The sequence below is a fragment of the Cricetulus griseus genome, chromosome 8 (genome assembly GCF_003668045.3).
Source record: "Cricetulus griseus strain 17A/GY chromosome 8, alternate assembly CriGri-PICRH-1.0, whole genome shotgun sequence".
Classification (NCBI taxonomy): domain Eukaryota; kingdom Metazoa; phylum Chordata; class Mammalia; order Rodentia; family Cricetidae; genus Cricetulus; species Cricetulus griseus.
In genome coordinates, this window is record NC_048601.1 from 19580160 (window position 1) to 19605067 (window position 24908).

The 24908-nt window shown below is 43.9% G+C and overlaps 1 protein-coding gene across 3 annotated transcripts; it reads right to left on the reverse strand.

The window, feature by feature from the left end:
- Akap3 (A-kinase anchoring protein 3) lies at positions 1–24891 on the reverse strand. 3 transcript variants are annotated; one of them, XM_035448598.1, is made up of 6 exons: positions 24442–24577; positions 18831–18880; positions 17896–18006; positions 14590–14685; positions 8229–10529; positions 1–521 (listed from the first exon to the last, which is right to left on the reverse strand). In XM_035448598.1, the coding sequence occupies exons 4-6, from the start codon at positions 14683–14685 to the stop codon at positions 366–368; spliced, it is 2553 nt and encodes an 850-aa protein (XP_035304489.1). In that variant the 5' UTR covers positions 17896–18006; positions 18831–18880; positions 24442–24577; the 3' UTR covers positions 1–365. The 3 variants fall into 3 exon arrangements, with proteins under 3 accessions (XP_035304489.1, XP_027284137.1, XP_027284136.1); XM_027428336.2 differs by lacking the exon at positions 18831–18880 and having other exon boundaries at positions 24442–24580; XM_027428335.2 differs by lacking the exons at positions 17896–18006; positions 18831–18880 and having other exon boundaries at positions 24442–24891.
- Positions 24892–24908: the final 17 nt, after the last annotated feature.

A 24908-nucleotide genomic window follows, 5' to 3' on the forward strand; every position in this document is an offset into this window, starting at 1 on the left:
GCATATTTTAAGGGGTCAGTTTAATCAGCTCACAGCTAGGGGACAGCAGGGAACTTAGTGGGTGGTTCCGCCATTCTTCTTTGCCATTCTGCCCCTGCCCTCCTCCCTCTGATGGCTTTCTCAGAAAGGGTGTGGCCTTACCTTTCAAACAAAAGTAAGCCAAACTCGTGCAGCCCTTTAACTGTAATCTTTTAATTTATGTCCTTGCTCGCATGTACAAGAAAATCTGCAAAATCCGGTGAGTAGCGTTAGATGGCCCATCTGGTGTGGGTGGTGTGAAGGGAACTTTAGGGCTCTGTGTGGCAGAGAGGGGAGCTGAGGGAGTGGAGGCATGGCCCACCGCTGGAACACCGGGTGGGCCCCAATCAAAGGTTTGCCATCAGCCAGTCCAGCAGCTGCAGTCGAGTGACGTTTCCCACCGCTTCGTCCAGCTGTCTCTCCTTCTCATACCTCAGCACCGACTGCAGAACCTCCCCGACACTGCGGCCTTTCTCCACAGCAGCGGCTGAGAGCTGGAGCAGCTGTGGAGAGGACGGACAAAGGTGATGGAGAAGCAGAGCATCCCAAAACAGGCCAGAAGGAACCTGCATGGCTGCAACCAAGAAGCCATCGGATGGGGAAAATGAAGTTGCTGGGTGGGGGTGGGAGAGGGGGAGGGGGTTGAGGGTAAACCCTGAGGGGTCCACGCAGCTAAGGCTGGCCTTGAACTGTTGATCATCCTGCTTCTACCTCCCTAGTCCAAATAGATGGATTTTAATTGCTATAGTTCATGGGCTATAGCTAGGGCCGTGTACAGGCTTAGCCCTTAACCCTAGCCCAAGACGACTTTAACTCCGGCTGCTGTTGATAAAGGAAGTCCCCTGTTGACGATATGATACAGAATGTCATCTCTCACTGAGTCACATCTCCCCGCTTTCTCATTGAAGATGGGGCTTCAAAGTGAGCGTTTGTCAACACTGCTCTTGTTCCCCAATAGTTCTAATATTCTATGCTTGCCCTAATATAAAAGTCTCCTTTTGTGATGGTTTACATTGATTTCCGATTAGACAAGATGTAGACCCACTTTGAAATCAAACTTCTGGGTGTGGTGAGGTCTTTCTGGACTAGGTTAACAGAGGTGTGAAGACCTATCCTGAATGCAGGTGGCACTTTCCATAGGGTGGAGTCTCAGACAGTACATAAAGAAGAAAGCTAGCTGGGTGCAAGCATCCATTTCCTTCTACTTCATCACTGTGGGGTGCAATCCTCTACAGTAAGGAAGTCCTGGCAGCAGGGTCCTATGGTCAGTCATATGGCCTCCACAGTGAGGAAGCACAGGGAGATGATGGATGTGACAATGTTTACTTGGAATTCTATGACTCAAAAGGTGGAGGCAGGCAGATCTCTAAGTTTGAGGCAGCATGCTCTATAAAGTGAGTGCCAGGTTAGTGAGGGCAACATGCTTCCAAAAACCAAAGACTAAAACAAGTCAGCCTGGTAGCATAGGCCAGTCACTCAGTTATTAGGAAGGCTGAGGCAGGACTTTTGCAAGCTCAAGCCCAGCTTGAGTGACTCAGTGAGCTTCCATCTCACATGAAGTATTGCTGGGGAGGAACAGTTACCTTGTATGTGTGTGACCCTGGGTTCAATTCCCAGGTCAGGGGCAGGGCAAAGTTTCAGCAAAGAATTCAGAGGTATAAAGGAACACTAAGTGGAAATGTTAGGGCTAAAAATTACATTAAACACATATAATAAGAGGGTATGAGATGGAGGAGGCCACAGAAGGAAGATAACAAAATGGAAACATTATCCAAGACTAAAGACATAAGCAGAACTTTGGGCCTGCGAATACGACTCAAAAGGTTTCACTCTCCCATCCTTAGGATCAGAGGGGAGGGGAGGAGATGCGGTATGGAAGAACAGCTGAAGGACCACGACCAAATGCTTCCTCAGCTTACCTCAAGTCAAGAAGCTCAGCATACTTAACGAGACAAAAGAAATCCACCCCAAGACCTGTCACAGAGTTCTCAAAACTAGTTTTGTTTTTACAAGAAAAGGGTCTTATCTGTAGCCCAGGCTGGCTTTGAACTCATGGCAATCCTCCAAAGTGCTGGGATAATGGGCACCACCATGCCCAGTCTGTGAAAAGCAAGTTTGGACAACACCTCCTGAGCAAATTGGGAGCAAGGGAGGAGTGGGGAGGGAGCTAGGAGCATGAGAAGGGGAGAAGAGGAGCGGTGAGGAGGACATGAGGGAGCAGGAAGGTTGAGTAGGGGGAAAAATAGAAGAAAACAAGAAAAGAGATACATAATAGAGGGAGACATTTTAGGTTTACAGAGAAATCAGGCACTAGGGAAATGTCTGGAGATCTACAAAGATGACACCAACTAAAAATCTAAGCAACAGAGGAGAGGCTATCTTAAATGCCCTCCCCTGATAATGAGATTGATGACTGACTGACTTATATGCCATCCTATAGCCTTCATCTAGCATCTGGTGGAAGTAGAAGCAGACACCCACAACTAATCACTGAACTGAACTGGAATCCAGTGCAGAGAAGAATGAGTGATGGGCAAAGGGTTCCAGACCAGGCTGGTGAAACTGGCAGAAACTGTTGACTTGAACAATGGGGAGCTCTTGGTCCCCAGACTGATAGCTGGGAAACCAGCATGGGACTGATCCAGACCCCAGGAACATGGGTTTCAGTGAGGAGACCTCGGAAATCTATGGGGCCTCCTGTAGTAGTTCAGTACTTATCCCTAGCATAGGTGTGGACTTTGGGAGCCCAATCTACATACAGCGATACTCCCTGAGCCAAGATACATGGGGGTGGGCCTAAGGCCCTATCCCAAAGGATATGATAGACTCTGATGACACCCTATGGAAGGCCTCACCCTCCCTTGGGAGAAGAAAGTGTGTGGGATAGGTAGGGTTTTAGTTGAGTGGGGTGGTAGGGGAGGAGGGGAGGGAGAGGGAACTGGGATTGACATGTAAAATAATCTTGTTTCTAATTCAAATAAAAAGTGAAATAAAATAAAAAGCAGTATGTTCTAAAGAGAGAGAGAGAGAGAGAGAGAGAGAGAGAAAGCCTTATTCCTCCATTTCTTCTTGGTTTCTCAGAGAATATTTTTTTGTTGGATGCTGGAATTCGAACCCCTCTATCTCCCCCTGTCTATCCTAGGCCTCAAAACAAATGTCAACAACAAAAACCAACACTAAAACTCAAGATGTTAGAACATCCTGCTCCTGTCTTTTGATTTAATCCCCAAGTGTCTATGAAGACACCTCTAAGGGTCACAACCAAAGGCTTAGAAACTCTGGTTTGGGTATAAAAATGCCACTCGTTCCCTCCTGTGCTTTTGATTCTTTGCTCTAGTATTTATCTTTCTCCTTAGGATCACCATGGGCAGTTAGTCTTCGGTTTTCTTAGACTCTCTATGACAAGGTAGCCTCAAGAATTAGGATAAGTTTGATCCTGAAAATTAAAGATAAAGAGGCTAATGTTTTGCTGTAATATTGTCTAGCCCCAATATAATCTGGGTGGTAGAAAACTTTGGCCAAAGGCTGGAAGCTTAAGTTAAAATACATCCTCCAGTATATCTGTTCGAGAGGCATCCAGGGAAGTAGTATAAAGTGCCTATGTACTGGCGGCCTTCCTGGCACTCCATCAGGAAGGGGGCTACGGCAAAGAGAAACATCAAAGAAAAACTCATGATCTTAAGTGATCCCTGTCTATGTCCAAACTGTACTTTTCCAATGAGAATCAACAGAACACAGGGACCAGGGGCTGTGCCTCCTCCTACTGCATAAAGTTCTACTTCAAGCTTGCATTCTTCCCAAGCCACCAAAGAAAAGCAGCAGCCCTAGAGGACATAGTGAGAGTGCAACCCTCTATTGACTATTCTTTCTTATGCCTATACCACACCCCTTAAAACAAGTGCCTGGTCCCAGGGGATAATCCACATGTACACCCTGTTTTCAATCAAAGACCTTCGACAATTCAGGGAGGAGCTTGAGAAGGACCCGCACAGACTTAACAGTCACTTTCAGACCTTAGCTTTAGTCCTGGATTTTGAGGCCTTGTTGCGCCCCTGGAGAAAAACAGACACTCTGGGAGGAAGCTAAAAAACAGACAATTAGTCAGTGTCCTAATGTGCAAGAACTCACTGATTATAACAAGCTAGTAGGGACCACAGGTGCAGAATGATGATAAAAAAGCCTAATTACATACATAAAATGCATTAAAAAACTATTAGCTAAGACAGTATTAGAGAGGACACACATACATAAATCCTGCCTTATCTCAACAGGCTAATTGAAGCTTTCAGAAGTCCATCAAACAGTCTCTCATCTCCCAAAAGACAAGCCCTTTAAGGTCAACATTTTATTGGACTGACAGCTACTGGAATTTGTAGAGAGCTTCATAAACTACAGATGGGACCTCAGACCCCTCAGGTTCATCTGTTGGACACTGTCTTCTGAGATCTGGTGGGAAACCAATGAAGAAAGAAAAATGAGCCCAGATGGTTGTACTTGCCACTGAAGGCACTTTTGGCTAGATCAATACCCCAAGGAATCCTTATAGTAAGTTCCTAGGTCATGTCTGCTCAAGAACAACAGCCCAGCCGTTAGGAATGTTACTAAAGCAACATCTTTCCCTTGTGGCCATGTCTGACATGCAAGGACCCAAGGGCCTGCCACTGGGAAGTGACTGACCCCCTCCAATCTCAGAGTAGGAAGGGGCTAATCCCTAACTAAGGGCGCCAGGGGACAGGTTGGACACAGTTCCTAACATATCCAACTCTGCTGAAGATGCTCCGGTTGCCCTGGACATGACAGGTAAGAAAGTTAATCTGCTCAAAGATACTGGGGTCCCTTGCTCAGTATTTACCATTTCCACTGGAACTTTCCTCCTTTTTTATAGATAGCAGGGGTAGAAGGAGCCTGCCACATACAGTGTTTTTTACTCCCAAGTATTCTGTCAATTTATATGGTTAGGTAGCAGGAACACCTCAATTGTAGTATTTTACATCTCCCTCCAGTATTCTGTCAATCTCAAGACCAGGTCAATCATGCATTCCTGGTCACCTCCTTAGTGTCCTTAGTCCCCATTGGGAAGGGTCATACTGAGAGTCACCTAGGGACAATCTTGCAATTTAGTCATGAAAGCCTCTGAAGTGCCCTGGGGAATTCTACCAAAGGCAGACTCAAATGTTTGGGATTACTTACCCAATCAAAATCCCGTGAAAGCCGGGAAGAAGTTATCCTAATGAAAACCTAAGAACTAACAAGAGCAGACTCTAAGCTAGAATTATGACCTATCACATCTTTTCTAAAACATGGCTTACTGATCTCTTGCTGGGGCCTATGTAACAACCCAATCTTCCTAGTAGTCAATCCAAACAGGGAATTCTACAGGGTACAATCCAGCTGCATCAGCCAGAGGCTAATCCCTATACTCTTCTATCTCAAGTCCCAGAAGCTACCAAATGGTATATATACAGTAATACAGTTTTTTTTTTTCTTAAAAGCCACTTTTCTCTTTCTCTTTCTTTTGCACTTCTTAGCACCCTGACTCTGATACCTGTCTGCTTTAGAATGGGAGGACCCAGTCACTAGAATTCTCCAGCAGCACACTTGGAGAGTCCTCTATCAAAAGTTTGAGAACAGCTCCCACCTTTTCCCTAGGACAGTAGGAAAAGATCTTAGGTAGCTAGTTTTTCCAGAAAGAGCCACCCTACACTATGTAAATATTTCAATATAGAGCCCTCCTGGTGTATGCTTAGATCAAAATACCAGTCTTAAACATCCTGGTCTCTTGAGACTACCATGTCTCCACAAAAAGCCCAGGTAATCAGTAGGAAGTACACTATGTTGGATACATGTTGGCTCTGGAGGCATGACAATGCCTCCTGTCTCCAATTACAGCAGTATTCAAGCCAGTTTCACAAAAGACAAGCAGCTTTGACCCTTCAGGGGATGGCTGCATTTTGTCAAATCTGTATTCCTAAATTTGGATTGATGACAAAAACTTCTACAAGGGCTCTTAACTGGGGCAGCCAACTAGAATGATCCTCTACTCAGATAAAACAGGCTCTCGGAGAAGCCCCTGGCACTGGGTATGATAGATTCCTAGGTGATCCTCTTGTTATTTGTGGCAAAGCAGTGAGGCTTTGCTGCTCTGGTGTTGGCTCTGTGCCTAAGGTGACAATGGGAGGGCTGTAGTGTTTCAAAAAAAAGTGTTCCACATCAGTGGAAACCTTTTCTGATCTGCTACACTGTGCCCTAAGACCGTGTCCTCCACCTGTCTAGATGGGCTGACTTTAGTGACCATGCCCTGGATCATCCAGAGGAGGATGGTTTGCTGAAGGAAAAGTTATGTTCTAAGTGGAGAATGTGAGGCTTGGCCAGAGAGCAGTACCTAAGTCTTCCTCATTACTTCCTTCTACCTTGGCCCCAGAGGCCAAACTGAGAGCCCTAATAAGGGGGCTCATTTTCAAAAAAGGAAAAAAAGATTATCATCTACCATGATCTGAAGAATGCCTTCATGGTCTATGTGCCATGCAGCCATCTGGAGAGCAAAGAGATAGCCACTAACTCACCCCCAATATAGAAGCAAGAAATTCTAGGTCTATGAGACACCCTCCAAACCCATATACCTCCCTGTACAATTTCACTGCACCATTTGTATTAAGAAACAAAACAAAACACTGCACTGGGAATTGGAAAGTAATGAGAACTCAGTCTATAAATCCCATAAGCTAACTTTCCCTGTGTTCTGGAGCAACAGGGTCTCTAAATATACTCACAGTAACCATTCTTTACATACCTTACTAGTCAATGGTCTGAATATTAATAATCCAGTATTAGACTGATCAGGAGTGAGTAGGGGTACACCAAGTAGTTTATTCCCAGGTCTGGGAGTTTTAAGTTTAGAAAGGCCAACCCAAAGCCTTTCCTTAGCACCACAACAAACATGGGAGGTTACTGTAGTTGAGGCACAATGAGAAAGCCTTAACTCTCTTAAATGTATGGTCCTGCGGCAGAGAATGGAAGGTTCTAGAGAAATCTCTTCATTTGATATGATTCAAGAGTCTCTTTTTCATTGTGGAAGAGTAAGAACTTGGAAGTTCCAGCTGCTGCCCTCTGGATGTGAATCCACACCTATCACCATACTATCTATTGAATCCACTAAACCTCCAGTTCCACTAGACAACAAGCTGAGAGACTAGTGACAGGTTAGGTGTCTATAAGTCAGGCTTGTGAGATGATTTAGTGGTAGAGGTGTGCTTGCTGCCTGCCTAATGACCTGAGTTTGATCTCCAGAACCCAGTAATGGAGAGCTGACTCCTGCAAATTGTCTTCTGCCCATGTCCTCCATATATGTGACATCACACACACACACACACACACACACACACACACACACACACACACACACCCAACCACCATCAATAAAGTGGAAAAAATAAGAGGTCATTATATCCAAAACCTGTTTCCTTCTTCAACCCATTCCAGAAGCAACATTTCATGTTTTGAGCAATTCTGTTCTATCAAAAACACAGCATATGGGTTGAGGAAATGGCTCAGTCAGTAGAATGCTTGCCACACAAGCATGAGGACCTGAGTTTGATTACCCAAGATCCTATGTTTAAAAAAAACAACAACAACAAAAAAAAACCTGGGTGAAGCAGTGCATGCCTGTGGAGACAGGAGGATTCCCCAGGACACACTTGTCAGCTAGGTACAGAATGAGACCCTGCCTCAAAAAATGGGCTGGAGTGTGACGGGGAAGACACCCAATGTTGTCCTCTGGCCTCCAGGCACACATGCATACAACGGCACTCATGAAACACATGTACATGTGTAATATACACATACACAAAGAAAAAACGAAGGAAGGAAGGAAGGAGGGAGGGAAGGAAGGAGGAAGGAAAGGAAGGAAGGAAGGAAAGGAAAATGCCAGCCTAAAGTGCAAACCTTTGTCTGATTCCCACACCAAGTCTCCCAGAGAATCTTCTATCGTGCTCCTGGCACCAATAAATCCAGAAAACAGAAAACTACTGCTTCTCCTTCTCACCTCTTAGTGTGTTTCAGGTGACTCTTACCTCTTGCTGAGAGGCATAATCTTCAAACTCCTTCTGCCCCGTTCTCCCCTTCCTACAGCTGTGTTCCCACATTCAGAAAAACAGGTGGACTGTAAAACCTAAGTTAACACACAGGAAAGTGTTCTGACTTTGCTTTCTTACCTTCTCCTGGATCCCTTCATCATCGCCAGCAAAGTACAAAATAGGGACATTGAGCTCCGAGGCAGCTACCCACTGCAGGACAGCTTGCAGCTGCTTGTTCTGAACCGTGTCAGCCAGATTGTGGTTGCTGACGATCACCTTGGGTATCTCACATCCCTCGGGTGGCTGTCCTGACAAACCTCTCAGCTCGTTATGGATGGCTTGATAGGCATTCTGCAGGAGGGCTTCAGCTGTCCCCGTGCCCTTGACTGGTAAGCATTCATATAAGTTATCTGGAAAGGCAGAATTTGGCCTGCTGGCATCCCCACACTTTTCATCTCCCAGCTCTGACAAGGGAGAGTCACAGGACTTGGCAATAATGAGACATAACTTCATCACAGAGTCCATCAGGTGTTCCACCATCTGCCCGTTCATAGAGCCATCTAGCTGGTTGGCAACCATCTTGCTTAGCCCACAGAAGGCACCACTAGCCTCCTCCTCCTCCTCCTCACAGAATTTCGGGGCAGGAGGGGTAATAGGCCTTTCACACGGACTGATCTCTTCTTCCCTAACGTTCTGCCCCTTGGATTCACAATTACGCTTACTCTTGAATATGGTCTCACTGAGTAAGTTTCGGATAAAATTGAAGATGACACTCATCAAATCCTTCTTTTCTGTTTGTTCTTGGTCACATATCTTATGAGGAGACTTGAGTCTGGACTCATCATGAACTACAGGTGCCTTGGCGTGGGGGAAGTTGGTGCTGGCAGCAGCTTCCAGGAAGCTCTGAGCATCCATTCTGCCTCCCTGGGCCAGGTGGTACTGAATCAGAAGCAAGGCTGACACGATCAGGTCCTTGGCCCAGGAGTCTTGTTCACACATAAAGTTTTCAATGACCTCTGGCTGCTGTGGAGGAGGGGTTAGGTCACAAGAATCTGGACTCTCAAAGGAAACCTCTGGCTGAGGGCTACCCTGTTTCACAGCACTATCGAGGCTAGGGCTTTTACAGTCTTTTTGGTGAGTTTTGTGCCACATGGTCAGTCCCTCTTTAATAATGTGCTCACCCAGAGTTTCAGCACATGTCTTGTCTTTCTCTGATTTGCACGCAGAAAACAAACTTTCTCTCATTTTTGATTCTGATTTCATTGCAAAGTTCATGTTGGGTTGTCTAGGGTCACCAGCCCGTGATTTCATGGAGATAAGGGAGTAGCTCTCAGACTTGTCCCTGGCTTTCCTGATGTTCTCGGGGAATTTCTTGGCAAACATCACATTGTACAGCTTACCCAGCATGGCATCCATGATATCTGTGGCCTTTTGGCTGCCATGAGAAAAAAAACTTCGTTTCACAGCGGAGACGAAGTCTGTGTCAGTCATGAGGCTCCCTGTGACATTGTGGAGGTTCTTCATGAATGAGTCGATGAGATCAGAGACAACCTCTTTTGCGTGCTTGATCAATACCTTCTTCAGCAGAATGGTGGCGATGGTTGTGTCTTTCACCTGGATCCTCAGGGTCTTCATGATGGAGACCATCATGTCGGATACCACACTATTGGCATAGGTCATGATCCCTTGACTGACAGTGTTTGTATAGTCATCCGGCCTGTCCGGGCTCCTGAACAGCTTTCTATCTCCAGGTAAGGACCTTCCACCGTCCTTGGCATCCCCAGCATTCCGAGATTCAAATACTTCCTTATAGAAGAAAGACTTCTTAGACCCAGGCTTGTCATCCGGACACTTGCCATCTTTGGTGCTCTCCTTGATCTTCAAAGTGCTTTTGTATCTTAGACTGGGGCTCTGTGTTGACCCCGCGGCTCTGTCTCCAGAGCCTGGAGCTTTGTCACCAGCAATGTTCTTGGAACAAGAAGAGACGGTCTCATTCACCAACTCAGAGGCTACTGTACTCAAGCTCTTGTGGGGTGTGGGCTCATCCCCCATATAGAATGACTGATGGATACATTTATTGTCAGAGCCATGGATCTTCTCGTTGATCTCCTTTCGGGCCATGGCTATCACTAGGTTTGTGAGGCGGTTGGCATAGAAGGAAACTTCATCTATGGAACTCCCATTACCAGTTTGGGTAATGGGGCCTGGGGAAGGGTTCTCCTTGTGAGTCATCTCAAAATGCAGTCTCCCTGGATTGTTCCTGTTGGTGGTATTGTAATAATCAACACAGAAACCTTTGCGTTGGTCTCCTGGGTTGGCCACTTCCTCCCCAAATGATGACTCTCCAGGCTTGAACCTCGAGTCCTGGAACCCTGCTGTACTTTTTTCCAGGTCTCTGCGGAGCCAGCTGAGCACTCGGACAGGATCCGTTGATGCATCCTGAAAAGCAGACGTTGTTTTGCTCAGATATAGCACAGCAAACATAGGGGCATGCAGGACAACCAAAAAGGTCAGCCTCCCAAGCTGGCTCCAGCATCACATTTACTGAGCAGTCACTATACATTTAGGACAGAGGATTTTAAGGCTACCATCTCATTTAAATTACTTTCACAATAAGCCCATGTGTTAATTCTCTTGCTTTCTTCATTTTACAAGGCAGAGAACTGGACAACTGAGAGATTCAGTTAGTGTGTCATTTGAAAATATAACACTAATTTAATGGTGCTGAAGCTGGAATTCCAATCAAGGCATCTGCTACTGGATTACGCTGCTTCTACTCCTTCTACCAGCAACATCCTCATGATCACGGGAGTGCCTGTCTGAACAGAGCTGGTACTGATACTCATCACTGCCTTCTCAGGTCTATCTGTTGTGGATTTTTTTTCCTTTGTTGACCTGACAAACCTCAAACTCACAGAGATCTGCGCGTTTCTCCCTCCTGTACCATCCTCACCCAGATATCTGTTATTTTTTTTAATTTATGTCTCTTACTATAAGAAGTTTCAGAAAAATGGGAAAATTGTGCCTAATTATTTGACACAGCAGAATCTTGACCTGCTAAGTGGCTTCCCATGACTAACTGCTATTAATGAATTGATTTATAATTGGGAGTTAGTAACCATGGGTGATTAGTTTTGTGCAGTTACAGACTCTCTAAAGGATGTGAGCTGTGATAAACACACACACACACACACACACACACACACACACACACACACACACACACACACAGTGTTTTGGGGGGGGCATGTTTTCAAGACAGGGTTTCTCTGTAGCTTTGGAGGCTGCCCTGGAACTAGCTCTTGTAGACCAGGCTGGTCTCGGACTCACAGAGATCCGCTTGCCTCTGCCTCCCGAGTGCTGGGATTAAAGGCGTGCGCCACCACCGCCTGGCACCACACACATTTTTATATCTACTCACTGTAATCTCTATGTGGCAAAATTTAAACTGAACATAGTACCATGTACATATTTATGCTTTCTTTCCTATCAAATGTAAAGAATTCTGTCAATGTAGGAATGACTATAAATAAAGCCCATTTTTGAAAGAACAGTGCTTTGTTATAAAATTGCTAATATGTCATCAAACTACTAGTTTATTATGAAAGTAAAAGTTATTAGCTACTGGGCTGGGGGATGGCACTTGCTGCTCTTTCAGAGGACCTGGGCTGGATTCCCTGCACCCATGACGGTCATGGCTGTCTGAAACTGATCTGACAGGCAGCAGGCACATGCTAGGTGCATGGACAAAACACCTATATGCATAAAATAAAATGACATGAAATAAAAAGTTACTGGCTACTATTTGTTCCATAGTAGTAATTTTAAAGAAATTTTTAAATTATGTTTTGTGGGCACGCGCGTGTATGTGTATGTGTGTGTGTTGGGGGAGGGGTGCCTGCAGAGGCCAGAAGAGGTGTCAGACCTAAATGTGCTCAGGCCTGCTGCAGACTGTTTGTCAGACTCGACTTCTTCATCTCAGGATGGCAAGTAATACAGAGCCTTTTCAAGCCCACTCTGAGCATCCTCAGAGCTCCCAGCAAAGCCAGTGTCGTGAGGCAGTCAGCCCAACAAGGAGGCCATCAGCCTCCTGCTGTGATTAGCAGGATTCTCACTTAGAGGTTGTTGTTACTGCTTTTTATCCAAGTGGAATGGAAGACACTTGCAAAAAAAAAAAAAAAAAAAAAAAAAAAAAAAAAAAAAAACAACTTTGCTCTGCCTATCATCTATGTCCAAATGCAAAGTATTGTCTTTACTCTATACACCAACTGGCTCTGCTTCTAGGGACGCTATTTTACACCTCTCTAGGCTGCATGTATTGATGGGAATACAAAATAATCTGTGTGCCTTAGAGACTAAGTACTCCCATTTCTCTTCTATCAGAGTCTACTGCTCCCGCAGCCCCCTCCTCTTATGCAATAGTATCCCGAGCTGTGTGGAAGGAGAATGCCGAATTGCTCTTTCAAAAGTTTCATGACCATGAAGGAGAGTTTTCTCTGCTCAGCCATCGTATGCTTCAGCAGCTTAGTTTAAGCTAATGAACTTCCCAGCCCTGCTTTTCTTCTCCGTATCTAGCTCGTTAAACATATTTAATCCAATTTTTTCCCATCTCCACCTCCCGAGTGTTGGAGTCACAAGCTATGTCCTGTTTGCAGTGACTTGTTATTTAAACTCTAACAACCATTGTTCAGAAAATTCACTTGGCAAATGATTGTGAACTGCTTTTTTTTAAAAAATTAATGTCCAATGGTTATTTACATATCCAAATGCCAGACTGATATCAAATTATACTTCTATCTTAAATTATATTTAAGCTTTATATTATAATTAAGTTTTCTCATGAGTGGTAAAGTTCACCATGGCAGAATTCATTTTTGTTTTTGGATTTCCTAGGGTACCCCTTGCTTAGTGAAAGGTGAAAGGTGTTGGAGTTTCGTTTGCTTGCTTTAATTGAATCTGATTTGTCTCTTGTTTCTCTATGTGAAAGAGCAGAGGTGGATAAAAGATCCAACAGAGGCAGCTTGGGGTGTTCAGCAATTTCATGTGAATATCTGTATGTCTTGTGAAGATTTCTCAGGGTTTTTGGCGCTTATTGATAAGAAAATATATTTGTTACAAACAGAAGATGGGTCACTTAACATTACATGCAAGTATGTGTTGGGCAAATGCTAGTATCTGAATAAGGTTACAATAATGAATGCATTGGATGATGTCATCTTTAATTTTGTGTTAGTGTGTGTGTGTTGCAGAGTGTGTGCATGACTTGTGTGAGAGTATAGAGAAGGACAAACTGTGGGAGTCAGTTCTTGTCTTTCACCCTTCAGCATGTAGGTCCTGGGATGTGAATTCAGGTCACCAAGCTTGGTATCTGTACCCTCTGAGCCATCTCACTTGTCCAATATCTTCAAAAACAGAGAATTCTATCCAATTTGTTTGGATGTTTTTGATGCTAGAACCTACTGTCTGTACACTGCATGGCTACAAGAGGGAGAAAAGAGCTGTGCCCTGGCCACCTGTGTCTGAACAGCCTTGCTTGAGGGCTCTTGTGTGTTTCAGCTTACTAGCTACTTTCTATGCTTACTTCTAGAATACTGAAGTCTTTCCTTTGTGTCTTTCAATAGTGTCTTACCTTTTCCCAGGAAACAATTTTTAAACATTAAAGCATAGGTGTGGTTTATTATTTACTGCTTTCATGTTTTATTTATTACTCTCTTCCTATTGGACTCTGATGGATACAGAGCAACCCCGCCTCCAGGGTTAGAAAGTGCTTACTGGATACTCAAGGTGCAGTGGTTGAAAGGGGAGTTTAAACTTCTCAGAATGTTAAGACATCCCGAATTTCAGGAGTTATTTGTGATGTGCTTTGGAAACTTTTATATTTCTTAACACTGACTGATTGGGAGCAAGGTTTATTTCATAACATTTATGTGGGGGTCAGGGGGCAATTTGTGCTGAGTTGGTTCTCTCCTTCCACTATGTGGGTTCCAGGAATCTAACTCAAATCATTAGGCTAATGACAAGCACCTTTACCCTCCGAGTCATCTCACCAGCCCAGAGATACATTTCCAACCTGTGGTTCTTTAAAATTTTAAATGTTGTCACTGTAATAATGGTTTTGATTAATCATAGCATATTTCTCCACTAAGTATCAAATTCAGGCTCGCAATTAGGAGCACACACTGCTCTTACAGAAGACCAGAGCTAGGTTCCCCAGTGCTCACACAGTATCTCACAACTTCCTGAAGCTGCAGTTTCAGGGGAAGCACACACCCTCTTCTGGCCTCTGGGGTACCTGCATTCACACACACAAGTTACAGCCCCTGGAACACATGATTAAAAACTAAAGTATCATAAGCTGCAGAATTTGCTGGGGTAAATTGGGAAATTTTGTTCCACAGGAGCTCATTTAAACTCCCTTCAAAATGGAGGACAGAATAAGGCTGCTCTTGATGATGGTCCCAATGTCCTCAACTAGTGCTGATAAAGGAAGAGCCCTTACCATTTTCCAGTCCTGGTGTTGGTTGTCTCCAGGAGAATAGACATCAACTTTGCATACGCCACTTTGGCTTTGCAACCAGTCAACCCTATCCGCCATCTGGTAGTATTGAAAAAAAAAAGAAGAAGAAAGAAAGGTCATCAAAAGGTTACATGAACAGGTAGGAGAAATAAAGAAAATGGCAGAGATGTAGGAAGCAGGAGCCATGCTTTCCACGGAGACCTGTAAAGAGCTGCTTCAGCCCCTAAACCAGTTATCTTCAGCCTTAGCTCTCACCTGCAACACAACTTCTCAAACATGTTTATACCTCTAGAGATGACGCCAATGCCTGGATTGTGCTATTTGAGGGACCAGGAGGTACAGATACTCTGTCATCAGCTGTTCATGCTTAATTATTTGTTAAAGGAACAAACCTGTCAGCTGTGTCTTGCTTTGTTCCCCACCAGCCTCCCCCACACCCACCAATGATTTTCAGTAGACACTGGAAACTAAAAGTGACCAAATGGATTAACTTACTTTTTCCTTGCCTCTTCTGTCTACCTGGGCTAATTTTTAAAAATAGAAATTTTGTTTCTCATCCATTTCTAGAGTACTAACTTACACTAGTAATCTTCCTTGAGATAGATCATTCTCTGTCCAATAAGCCAAGGATGCTGGGAGATTCTCAGACTCTGTGGTTCAGGGTCCAGGATATAGTAGTGACTTGGCTAATTGTCTTTTCAGGGCCCTCTTAACATTTTGCTCTGTTCTCTCATTTCACTGGTGGTGACACCAGCTACCTGGTTGTCTGGGCTAGAACGCTGAGATTCATTTTGCCCGGCATCTTCTTCATAAGACACCTGCCCTCAACACCTATAAATTCTTTCACCAGTTGCCAGCCATCTTTTTATACTTGCTGCTTTCATTGCCTCCCCTCAGAATCCTTAATCCAAACCCTCTCTTGGCCTTTGTCTTTAGTCTCATCCAGTATTCAAAACCTTGCATTCTACTTTGTCGTCTTTGAAAATGTAGCCAACTACCACGGTGACTTAGATATCCTGTTGTCAACCTGAAGTGGCAAGAAGGGTCTCTTTTCCCTCACTTTCTTTTCCTATGCCCACCTTCCTCTTCTAGGCTCCACACTGAAAATCCCCTAGCCCATTACAAACTCAGCTCCCATCTAGACCTCTCAATGGTAAGATGAGATAAGACACGCAATACCCCCACATACAATGTCTTGACATTCTCATGAAACAGACATCTATCTTCACATTTGGATTCCAGCAAAACTTTGCTTTAAAATTCTATTACAGTAAAGTTCAGCATCTTGCTTGCAGCTGAGGTCATGATCACAAACAGCTGGTTGAAAGGCATTGTGAATTTTAGGGGTGTTCGTCTGATTAATCCGAAATACTTGTTTTAAAGGATGTTGGCTGAGATGGGGCGTGCACCTTTGCTCAAAATTAAAATGAACACAAATAAAAGGGGACACCAAACACATTCGTAATAAAAACTGAAAAAATAACAAAAAAACGAAGGACTGTTGGCTCCTATGGGTGAAGGTGTCTGCTGCCAATGATGACCTGAAGTGGACCCCTGGAACTCACATGCTATAAGGAAAACTGACTCCCACACGTGTGCACCTGCCTCAACAACACACACACACACACACACACACACACATACACACACACACACTAAAAATATAAGAAGAAAAATTAAAAGTAATAATGCTTACACATATATGGGCATATTGCTTTTGTTTTGGAGATCATGAATAATCATTAAAGGAAAGTCAAAATATAAAATCCCTCAAGAGCTTTTTTCTGTTCTCACAGAGATGCTTATTTTCACACTCTACTGTTTGATTACTGAGCTAGGAAAATCATTAGTGTACTCCTCCAGATGACAGAGATTACTTGAGTAAACAACGAATTTTCCCACAATGAGGAACTCATGCAATTACTCAAGAGTGGAAAGAAACAAGCTGGGGCTGAGAGTATAGCTAAGCAGTTCAGCGCTTGCCTAGCCTGTGGAAGGCCCTGGGTTTGACCCAGTACAGAAAAGGAGCGGGGAGGGAGAATGGGAGAATATATTAAATAAAAATTCTAAATGAAAATCTTTCTTATTTTTTTTTTCATTGAGGAACTATAGACATTACATTTCTTAAAAGGGCCAGGAAGGTGTCTCAGCAGGTTAAGGGCATCTGTCACTAAGCTTGACAATGCGAGTTTGATTTCCAGAGCCCATGTGGTGAAAAGAGATAACTGATTCCTACAAGTTGTCTTCTGTGCTCCACATATACCTTGTGGTATGTGGTACCCCTCCCCCCAAATAATGTAATAGAGAGAACTCATTAAAATGTTCTCACAAGCTTTCTGGGTGATTCGAAGGGATGAGAACGGAGAATTCCTGGGCCAGGGTTAATTTGGAGAAATAATGTGATGGCTAATCTTAGTTGTGAAGCTGACACACCTGGGAAGAGGGAGCCTCCACTGAGAATTCTATCCATCAGACTGGCCTGTGGGAGTGAGTGTCCATGGGTATTTTCTAGATTAGTAATTGATATAGGGTAGCCCGGCTCACTGGGGGTGGTACCAGGCCTGGACAGATGAGCCTGGATTATGTAAGAAAGGTAGCTTACAGGAGCAAGCCTGTAAGCAGTACTCCTCTGGGTGTCTGCTTCAAGCTCCTGCCTTGGCTTCCCTTGAGAGTGGACTCCATCCAACATGGAAGATGAAATAAACCCTTTTCTCCCCAAGCTGTTTTGGGTCAGTGTTTTATCATAGCAACGGAAAGCAAAAATGATAGATAATTCAGAAGGTTTTCTAATCTTTGATTTTGTGTTTTAATGCTTTGTTCCCTTTGCAAAGAAGTTCATACCAATGAAATTAAACAATGTATCTTAGAAGCTCAAAATTATATATATATATATATATATATATATATATATATATATATATATATTCCTTTTTGTGGTGGTAGAGATGGAGTTGAGGGCCTCTTGCATGCTAGGGAAGCACTGTATTAATGAGTCTCACCTCTATATACCTATTCTTATGCTCTGGGTCATGGGCATGAAAGAAAAATAACAGTACTGCTATTTGGCCAAGAAAGGCAAAATTTAGTAGCAGCTTGACTTAGAATGTTGACAGTATAAGATCCACAAACAAGTTTTTTCATCTTGCTTCTATTTCATCCAGTGGGTTGCTTCCGGTAAAGAACAACCAAATCGACAAAATCTTTCCCTCATTCAGGCTGCCTACCTATGACAATTAAGACAGACACAACCTAAGCATAAAGAAGGAAGGAAATGATGTGGTCACTTACTCTTACTGAGGATGGGTTCTGAGATACAAGGAAGACTCCAGATGAGCTTTGTTGGTGTCTTCACTGTCCCTAAGTCTACCCGCCCCTCCTGCCATGTAATATATATGGACTCTGTAAAGAAAGACACAGAGAAAAATGAGTAAACTTACATATGGACCCCACAGTTCTTAAGACGGAATGATGACTTCGGCTTCTTATTTCCATGTACACATAGAAGTGAGGGGGCACAAAGTAACACTGAGACTCTGGGAGGGATCCACATGTAACTCGGTGTGTTCTCAGAGTTCTCAGATACCAACTCATTCTACTTGTGGCTAATGATTTAAGTGACTATTGCTATTCTCTGCTCTTAAATGGATGGCTTACTTAATGATAAAAACAACTGGTTTATCCCACACACTCCACTGGGAAGCTTGAAGGTAAGTAGGTGGGATGGGGGTTTCTGGATCACAAAACACTTTTAAGCACTTTTTTCAGACTTAAGAGAAATATATGTCCTCATAGAGTTCAGAAACCATGTCTCCAGTTCAACTCACTTCCTTAGTCTATCTCTTCTGAGACATTAATATGGGACATTAGTGCATTCTATTCTTGGAATATCTACCCAGCATTAACTACACACATGCCTCCAAGATGTTCCTCAAAACCCCGTCCTACTTGAGCCCAAGCCACAATTATCCTATCCATGACAAATTTCTTAAGTTTCTAGTTAAATATTGCTGCTTCTCCTTTCAAGTCTCCAACATAATTCGTTTTCACATTCTCATCCTACCTAATATGTCAACTGGCCACATATATCCTGTCTGCTTTATTAAATGGCTTCATGAAGACAAAACAATTTTCTTACTCATCTTGGTATCCCTCCTAATAGCTAATAACTTTCAATTTGGTGCTTAGTAATTTTCTGTTGAAAGAGTGAATATAGAAGTCCTGACCATTTGTAATTCCAGGCAGCTCCTTTTTCTCTTTCTTAAGATTGGCGAACCTGGAAATAAAAAAAGAAATGGCTTGCTCAAATGAGTTATGATGGTAAGCCATAAATCCTGATCTTTTAAAATCCAATGATTTGGTATTAAGTTTACCACAGAAAGTTAGTTTCTGGTTGGATATTCCTATTCCAGTAATGCAAAGAAAAGAACATTCCCAGATGTTCTTTCACAGAAAAGGTTTTCACTAGTTTAGTGTAACTTACAAACTCTTAGCTTGCATATATTCTAATGTCTTTAGTCTATTTTCTGTGTTTGTCTACAAACATAAAGCTTGTTGTGGTCTGCTAAAACTCCCTAAGTTTTTCTGGATGATGGCATGTACATATTAGGCATGTAAAAAAGTTCTTGCCTTTTGTTGTTGAGAGAGGGACTCATTATAGCTCAGGTTGCCCTTGAACTCACTGTATATAACTGAGATGGCCTTGAATTCCTGATCCTCCTGCCTCCCTCCCAAGTGCTGCTATACCAGACATGAGCCACGAAGCTTTTCAGATTTTGAAATTAATGTATACATTTCCCACAATAAAGAAAGGAAAACCTAAAAAAGATTCAAGGAGTCGAATGAATATTGTATTGATAAACTGAAGACTCGAACTGGGTATGACGTCTCATGCCTTTAATCCAAGCACTCAGGAGGCTGAAGCAGACAAACTGTCCTGATTTCGAGGTCAGCCCTCATACATAGCTAGTTCTAGACCATCTGGGTGACAAAGTGAGACCTTGTTACAAACAAAATCAAAAAGTAAAAACATGCTGGAGTGATTGCTCTGTGTTATTTATGAAATCAACAAAGAAAAAAAAAGTCACTATATAAAATGTGTCACTTACTTTTCAATGAATTCATACTCTCATTGTACAGATTGGGAAACTGAAGCCCAGATTAGGACTGATGGACTTATTTCTTTAGCTAGTCTAGCTCTTCAGCTTAACAGCCTGGGAGATTAGGCATTTTCTGTGGTCGCAGAGGACTGACTTAAAATGTTCCTCAAAAATTCCAATGTAAGGCTAGGGAGATGGCACAGGGAGCAAGAGTGCTTGCTGAGCAAGCAAGGAGACCTGAGTTTCAATCTCTAGCAGGCAACTCAAAAGCTAAATGTGGCTGCTCACTTGAGCCTGGAACTCCAACCCAGTGTGTATGGGGGGGGGGGGAGATAGGAAGAGAGAAGGATCCTGGGCCTTGCTAGATTGCTGACGACCAGCCTAGGTGCAGGTTCAAGGAGAGACCCTATCTCTAGGGAATAAGGCAGAGAGAGATTAGCAGCATACTAGACACATTCCTCTGCCCTCTGGGCATGTAGGCATGGCGGCATATGCCTGCATCCACACACCACACACATACTACTATACGACTATACAACCATAATGATCTGAATTTCATCTCCAGTGTCCACCTAACAAGTTGGGTGTGGTGGTTTACATCTGAAACCCCAGCACTGGGGGTACCTAACCAAATTAGTAAGCTCCAGGGTCAGTGAGAGACTGTCTCAAAAAATTAAGTGTAGAGCAACTGATGAAAATAGGTGTCAACCTTTGACCTCTCCCTGCATGTTCTCTCTCTCTCACACACACACATATGCACATACAAATACACATCACACAAATGACAATCAGACAGCTGGATCTCAGCATTTGGAGGCTGTGGCAGAATGATGGCTGCAAGTTTGAGATTAGCTTAGACCATACAGTGAGTTCTAAAGAACCTAGACTACAGTTATAAGAAAAAAAATACCAAAAACAAGACCAAAATATGGGGGTGTCAAAGTGATTATTACCTCAAACTGAAGAGGAGTGCAAACCATGAATGTCAGCAGAGAGCTGAGTGAGGCAGGGATGGCTAGGCCTGCGCTACCTGAGGCCGAAAAAAACTCTACCGGGCACTCCCTCACCCCATTTTCTAATTTCTCAAGATTTCTAAACTCATGAAAAAGCTAAATTGTAGCCAGTATAAATGAGGCTCTTCTGGGGTTACTTCATTTCTGGTCACATTTTGAAGCTCTTTCAACCAAACTTTAGTGTTCATTTTAATATGGATGAGTGTTTAAGTCTCCATCCCATCTTCTACTCTGTCTGTTCTTCCTGTCTGGAACACTGTAGAAACCCTGCAAAGCTTGCGGAAACTGGCATTGGAGTTTTAATTGACTTTCTTACGGTGGAGATTAGGAGCATGTGTTTCAGTATTCATCACGCCTTCGTGTGGCATGCCTCTAGCTTTACTGTCCCTTAATAGTACCTTCTTGCCTAGAGCCCCCTCATACAGACACTTTTCCATGGGCTACAAATAGCTTGCCCATGCCCAGGGCTCACTGCCTAACCAAAGCTTCAATTTTTAAAAATGTGAGGCTTCATGTAACTAGAGTCGGACTCAGCTTTACCAGCATGATTCTACTCAGGGTGCTGGAGAGAAAAGAACATGGCAAATTAGTCAGACAATACAGTTGAAAAAGCCAGAAGGCAGGCAACACTCTACTCTCAACATCACACCAGGAGGAGGGAAAGGAGTAAGTCCCTTGGGCCTCCAAAAGAATGGTCTGGGATATCAGGTCAAACCTTTAAGTAACTCTGAGGAAGAGGCGGGTGTGTGGGGTGCTGCTAAGGGAGTCCACTTATTTCCTCAGTATCCAAAGATGAAATTAAGACTGGCGAGGCAGAAGCATGAAGCTGAGTTGGAAATTTAAAAAAAAAGCTCTTCACTGTTTCTTTCTAACTACAGGGTATCAGAAAATGGGCTGCTTTACCAACCCAGTGGGCTTTCCTACCTCTGTAGCTCTGGAATAATGAACCACAGAAGACTCCAGAATATACTTTTAAAGTCAATGAAGATGCTGGGATGTTCTTGCTCAGCTGAAGATCTTGTTTCCTCCCCCAGCCTTCCATGCACCTCTTTCTTGTTGGGACTAGGGAGTGACATCAGAATTGCAACTGGTGACATCACTGTTTCTATAGCAACAATGTGAGGCTGCCTAAGATTGAGAACTCAAAAGGATGAGAGGGGGGGTAGAAACACACTTTACGGCCCTGACATTTAGTTAGAAGGACTGGCCTTGCTTTTTCCTATTAATTCACTTCTTTGAGTGTCTCAGGTGGGGGTGTTTTGGGGGGAACTCACGCCAATGGATTCCATTTCAAACAGCAGAGTATTATCAACAAATTCAGATGGTAGCCGAGGAGAGAGAGGAACCTGCTTCACACTGGCTCAGCCTGAAATTTTTTTGGGAGGTGGCAAAGCTGGTGACATGGCTTAACTGTGGGAATGTGTCTCTATAATTGTTGTGGCTGACTGTATCACAGTCATGAGTCACCTCATGCAAAAACAATTTAACCAAAGAAAACAGTTCCAATGAAGGTGACAAAAAACCACACCCACACCAAACAATGACAACAAAACCCCAAACCAAACAAACAAACAAAAAAATCAAAAGACCCCAACAGATTCAAAAGTTGGTTGGTTACTGGCATTCTTCAATAAAGCTATGTGTCAACTATTATTTTGATCGTTTTTCATCTTAAAAAGGTGCGGGGCTTGTTGGCTTCTGCAGAGCCTTTCCGGCTCAGGCACTCTGCATTGGGCAAGACCCTGAGCTTGAATAGGCACACCTGCAACAGCACTTTGCAGTTGACAGAGGTCCTTTATATCATTAAGTCACCTGAGCCTCATAATACTCTTTCGAGGCAAGTAGCAGGTGTTCGTTTCCCAGTTAGGTGTGGAACTGGGAAACGGATCCAATATTCTGGGTATTAAAATTAGTGCTCTTTCACTACTGATGGCACTATGCACCAACAGTGAGCAGGAGGCAGCGCTTGACTCAGAGATGTTAAGTGACACAATTACCACTCAGGGATTAGAAGGCAGCTGCAAAATGGGGGTGGGGCGTGTCAATTTATCAGAACTTGAAAAGTACTGAAATCAGGGGGTGGCCAATTGTGAGTTCTGAGTCAAGAAAGGCTGAGGCCAAGAAATGCAAGGCAATTTGCATTTACCAGTTCAGTTTGGTAAATGACACTGCTTATAAACAGTAGGGTGAGCTGGGTCTGGCAGTGTAGATCTGGAATCATAGTGCCTTAGCTACTCAGGAGAACTGAAGTTCAAGGTCAGCCTCAGCTACAAAGTTTAAGGTTAAGGCAACTCAGTGAGACACTGTCTCAAAACAAAGTAAAGAGGACTGAGACAGCTGCCTTGCAGGTCTGGTGCCCTGATTTCAGTCCCTTGTACCTTAAGAAAGCAGTAAACACCAGTATGGAGCATACAGATCTTAACAACTCTGCTCAGCTGAGAGGCCCCCTACTCAGGACCAGTCAGCTGCCTAGACCTGCAACACACTCTTTCTTCCCGGAAATGAACAATGAATGGACACTACCACCACTGAGCACTGAAAGACTGGCCAAGTCTAGAATGATCCCCTCAAACTAGGCAGCTTATTGATAAGCCTGAGGTCTATTACTGTGAACACATGAAAAACAGCTCACCTCAAAAGGGGACAGAGGTAGTTTATTATGGAGCCAAATATGAGTGACCAAATCCAGGTTACCCTAAGTTCCATGGTCCAACACTGAAAGTTCTTGTAGTAGCAGAACAAGGGAAGTTACAAATAAACACTTCTCAGACACATGTGTAGAAGCATCAGGTAGGCGGGTTACATATAGTAAATCAAATCAGGAAACCCTGGATAAGGACGGACCTCAGATGCTCTCTGATGCCATCTAGTGGTCCTCAAAGGCTTCAGGTGATGCTCACAGGATGTGAGGGCACACAAAAATGGACAATAAATGGCTGTTTACAAGGTTAAGAATAGGCCACGATAATCTGGCTTTGGGTCTGCAACATTCCACCCTCTCCGCTATCATTAAAATTCTAATCAATTAATCAATCTCTAGGATGCTCAGTGTACTTTGCAGCTTCTTTCTGGGAAATTCAGGTCACAACTGGCTGTCTTTTACTCAGGTATATCAAGGTTAATTAGAATGAGTTTTTAATTTTTTTTAAAATTTGAGACAAGGTCACCTAGGTTGGCCCGGACCTCCCTGCTCTCCTGTCTCTGCCTCCCACGAGCTGGGATTACAGGCAAGCACCAACATGTCCTGAAAATGATTTTAAAATGCAAGTGCTTTAATGTTTTTCAGAATATCCTCAGGCTCCAGGTGTCTCTTTCTAGAACAATACAGATTTCCAAAAAGGCCCAGTTTAAAAACAAACAACTGCTCTGGGTAAAGCCACCATCTTTTTTTTTTTTTTTCCCCATAGAAAAAGTGTCGAATGCCAAGTGTGACTCGCAGTTTTATATTGCATTTCAGGAGGTTCACGTTTCAAATCCATTTACAAATATCCCTGTATCAGGCCGGGTGGTGACTCATGCCTATAGCAGGGCGGTGAACACCACAAGTTCGATGCCAACTAGGGCAGGAGACCCTGCCTCAAAATTCCAAAAAAACAAGAACTTCCCGATTCATAGGTGAGGCAGTGGTTAGTGTGCTTCTACAGTTGCAATTCAAAACCAAACAAACACATAAACGACAACTCATGATGGGCGGGGGGGGGGACGGACGGGGCACTGATCACCACCTTGGAAAGGTCAGAAGTCCCTGGAGAGTCACGTGCGAGCAGATTCGAATTGGTGTAGACACCTAGGCAAGCATTCTGCGCATGAACTGGGGCGGTGAGCACTAAAGCCCCAAAGAAAGGGTGTTCTTGACGGCATCCGCGTGCTCTCACTTCGGCAGCGAGCGAGCGAGCGGGGGAGCGGGGAGGGGGGCGTCTCCGGGTTCCTATTTCTCGCCCCCACTTGTGCACTCTGCGCAGACCCTCGCTTTGCTTTTTCCGCTTTTCCTGCCTGCAACTTCGCGAGCGCAGAGCCACGGCTCCTCCTGACCCCAGCCCCAACCCCGCAGAGCTGCCTGGCACTTTCGCGCGCCCCGGAGTCGGTCCCCGGCTGAGTCTGAACTGCAGACTCCCCAGCGGTGTAAGACGACCTTCACAGGCCATTCCAGAGACGGGGTTCTGTTTCCCCTTTTCTTTTCCTCTCCTCCAAA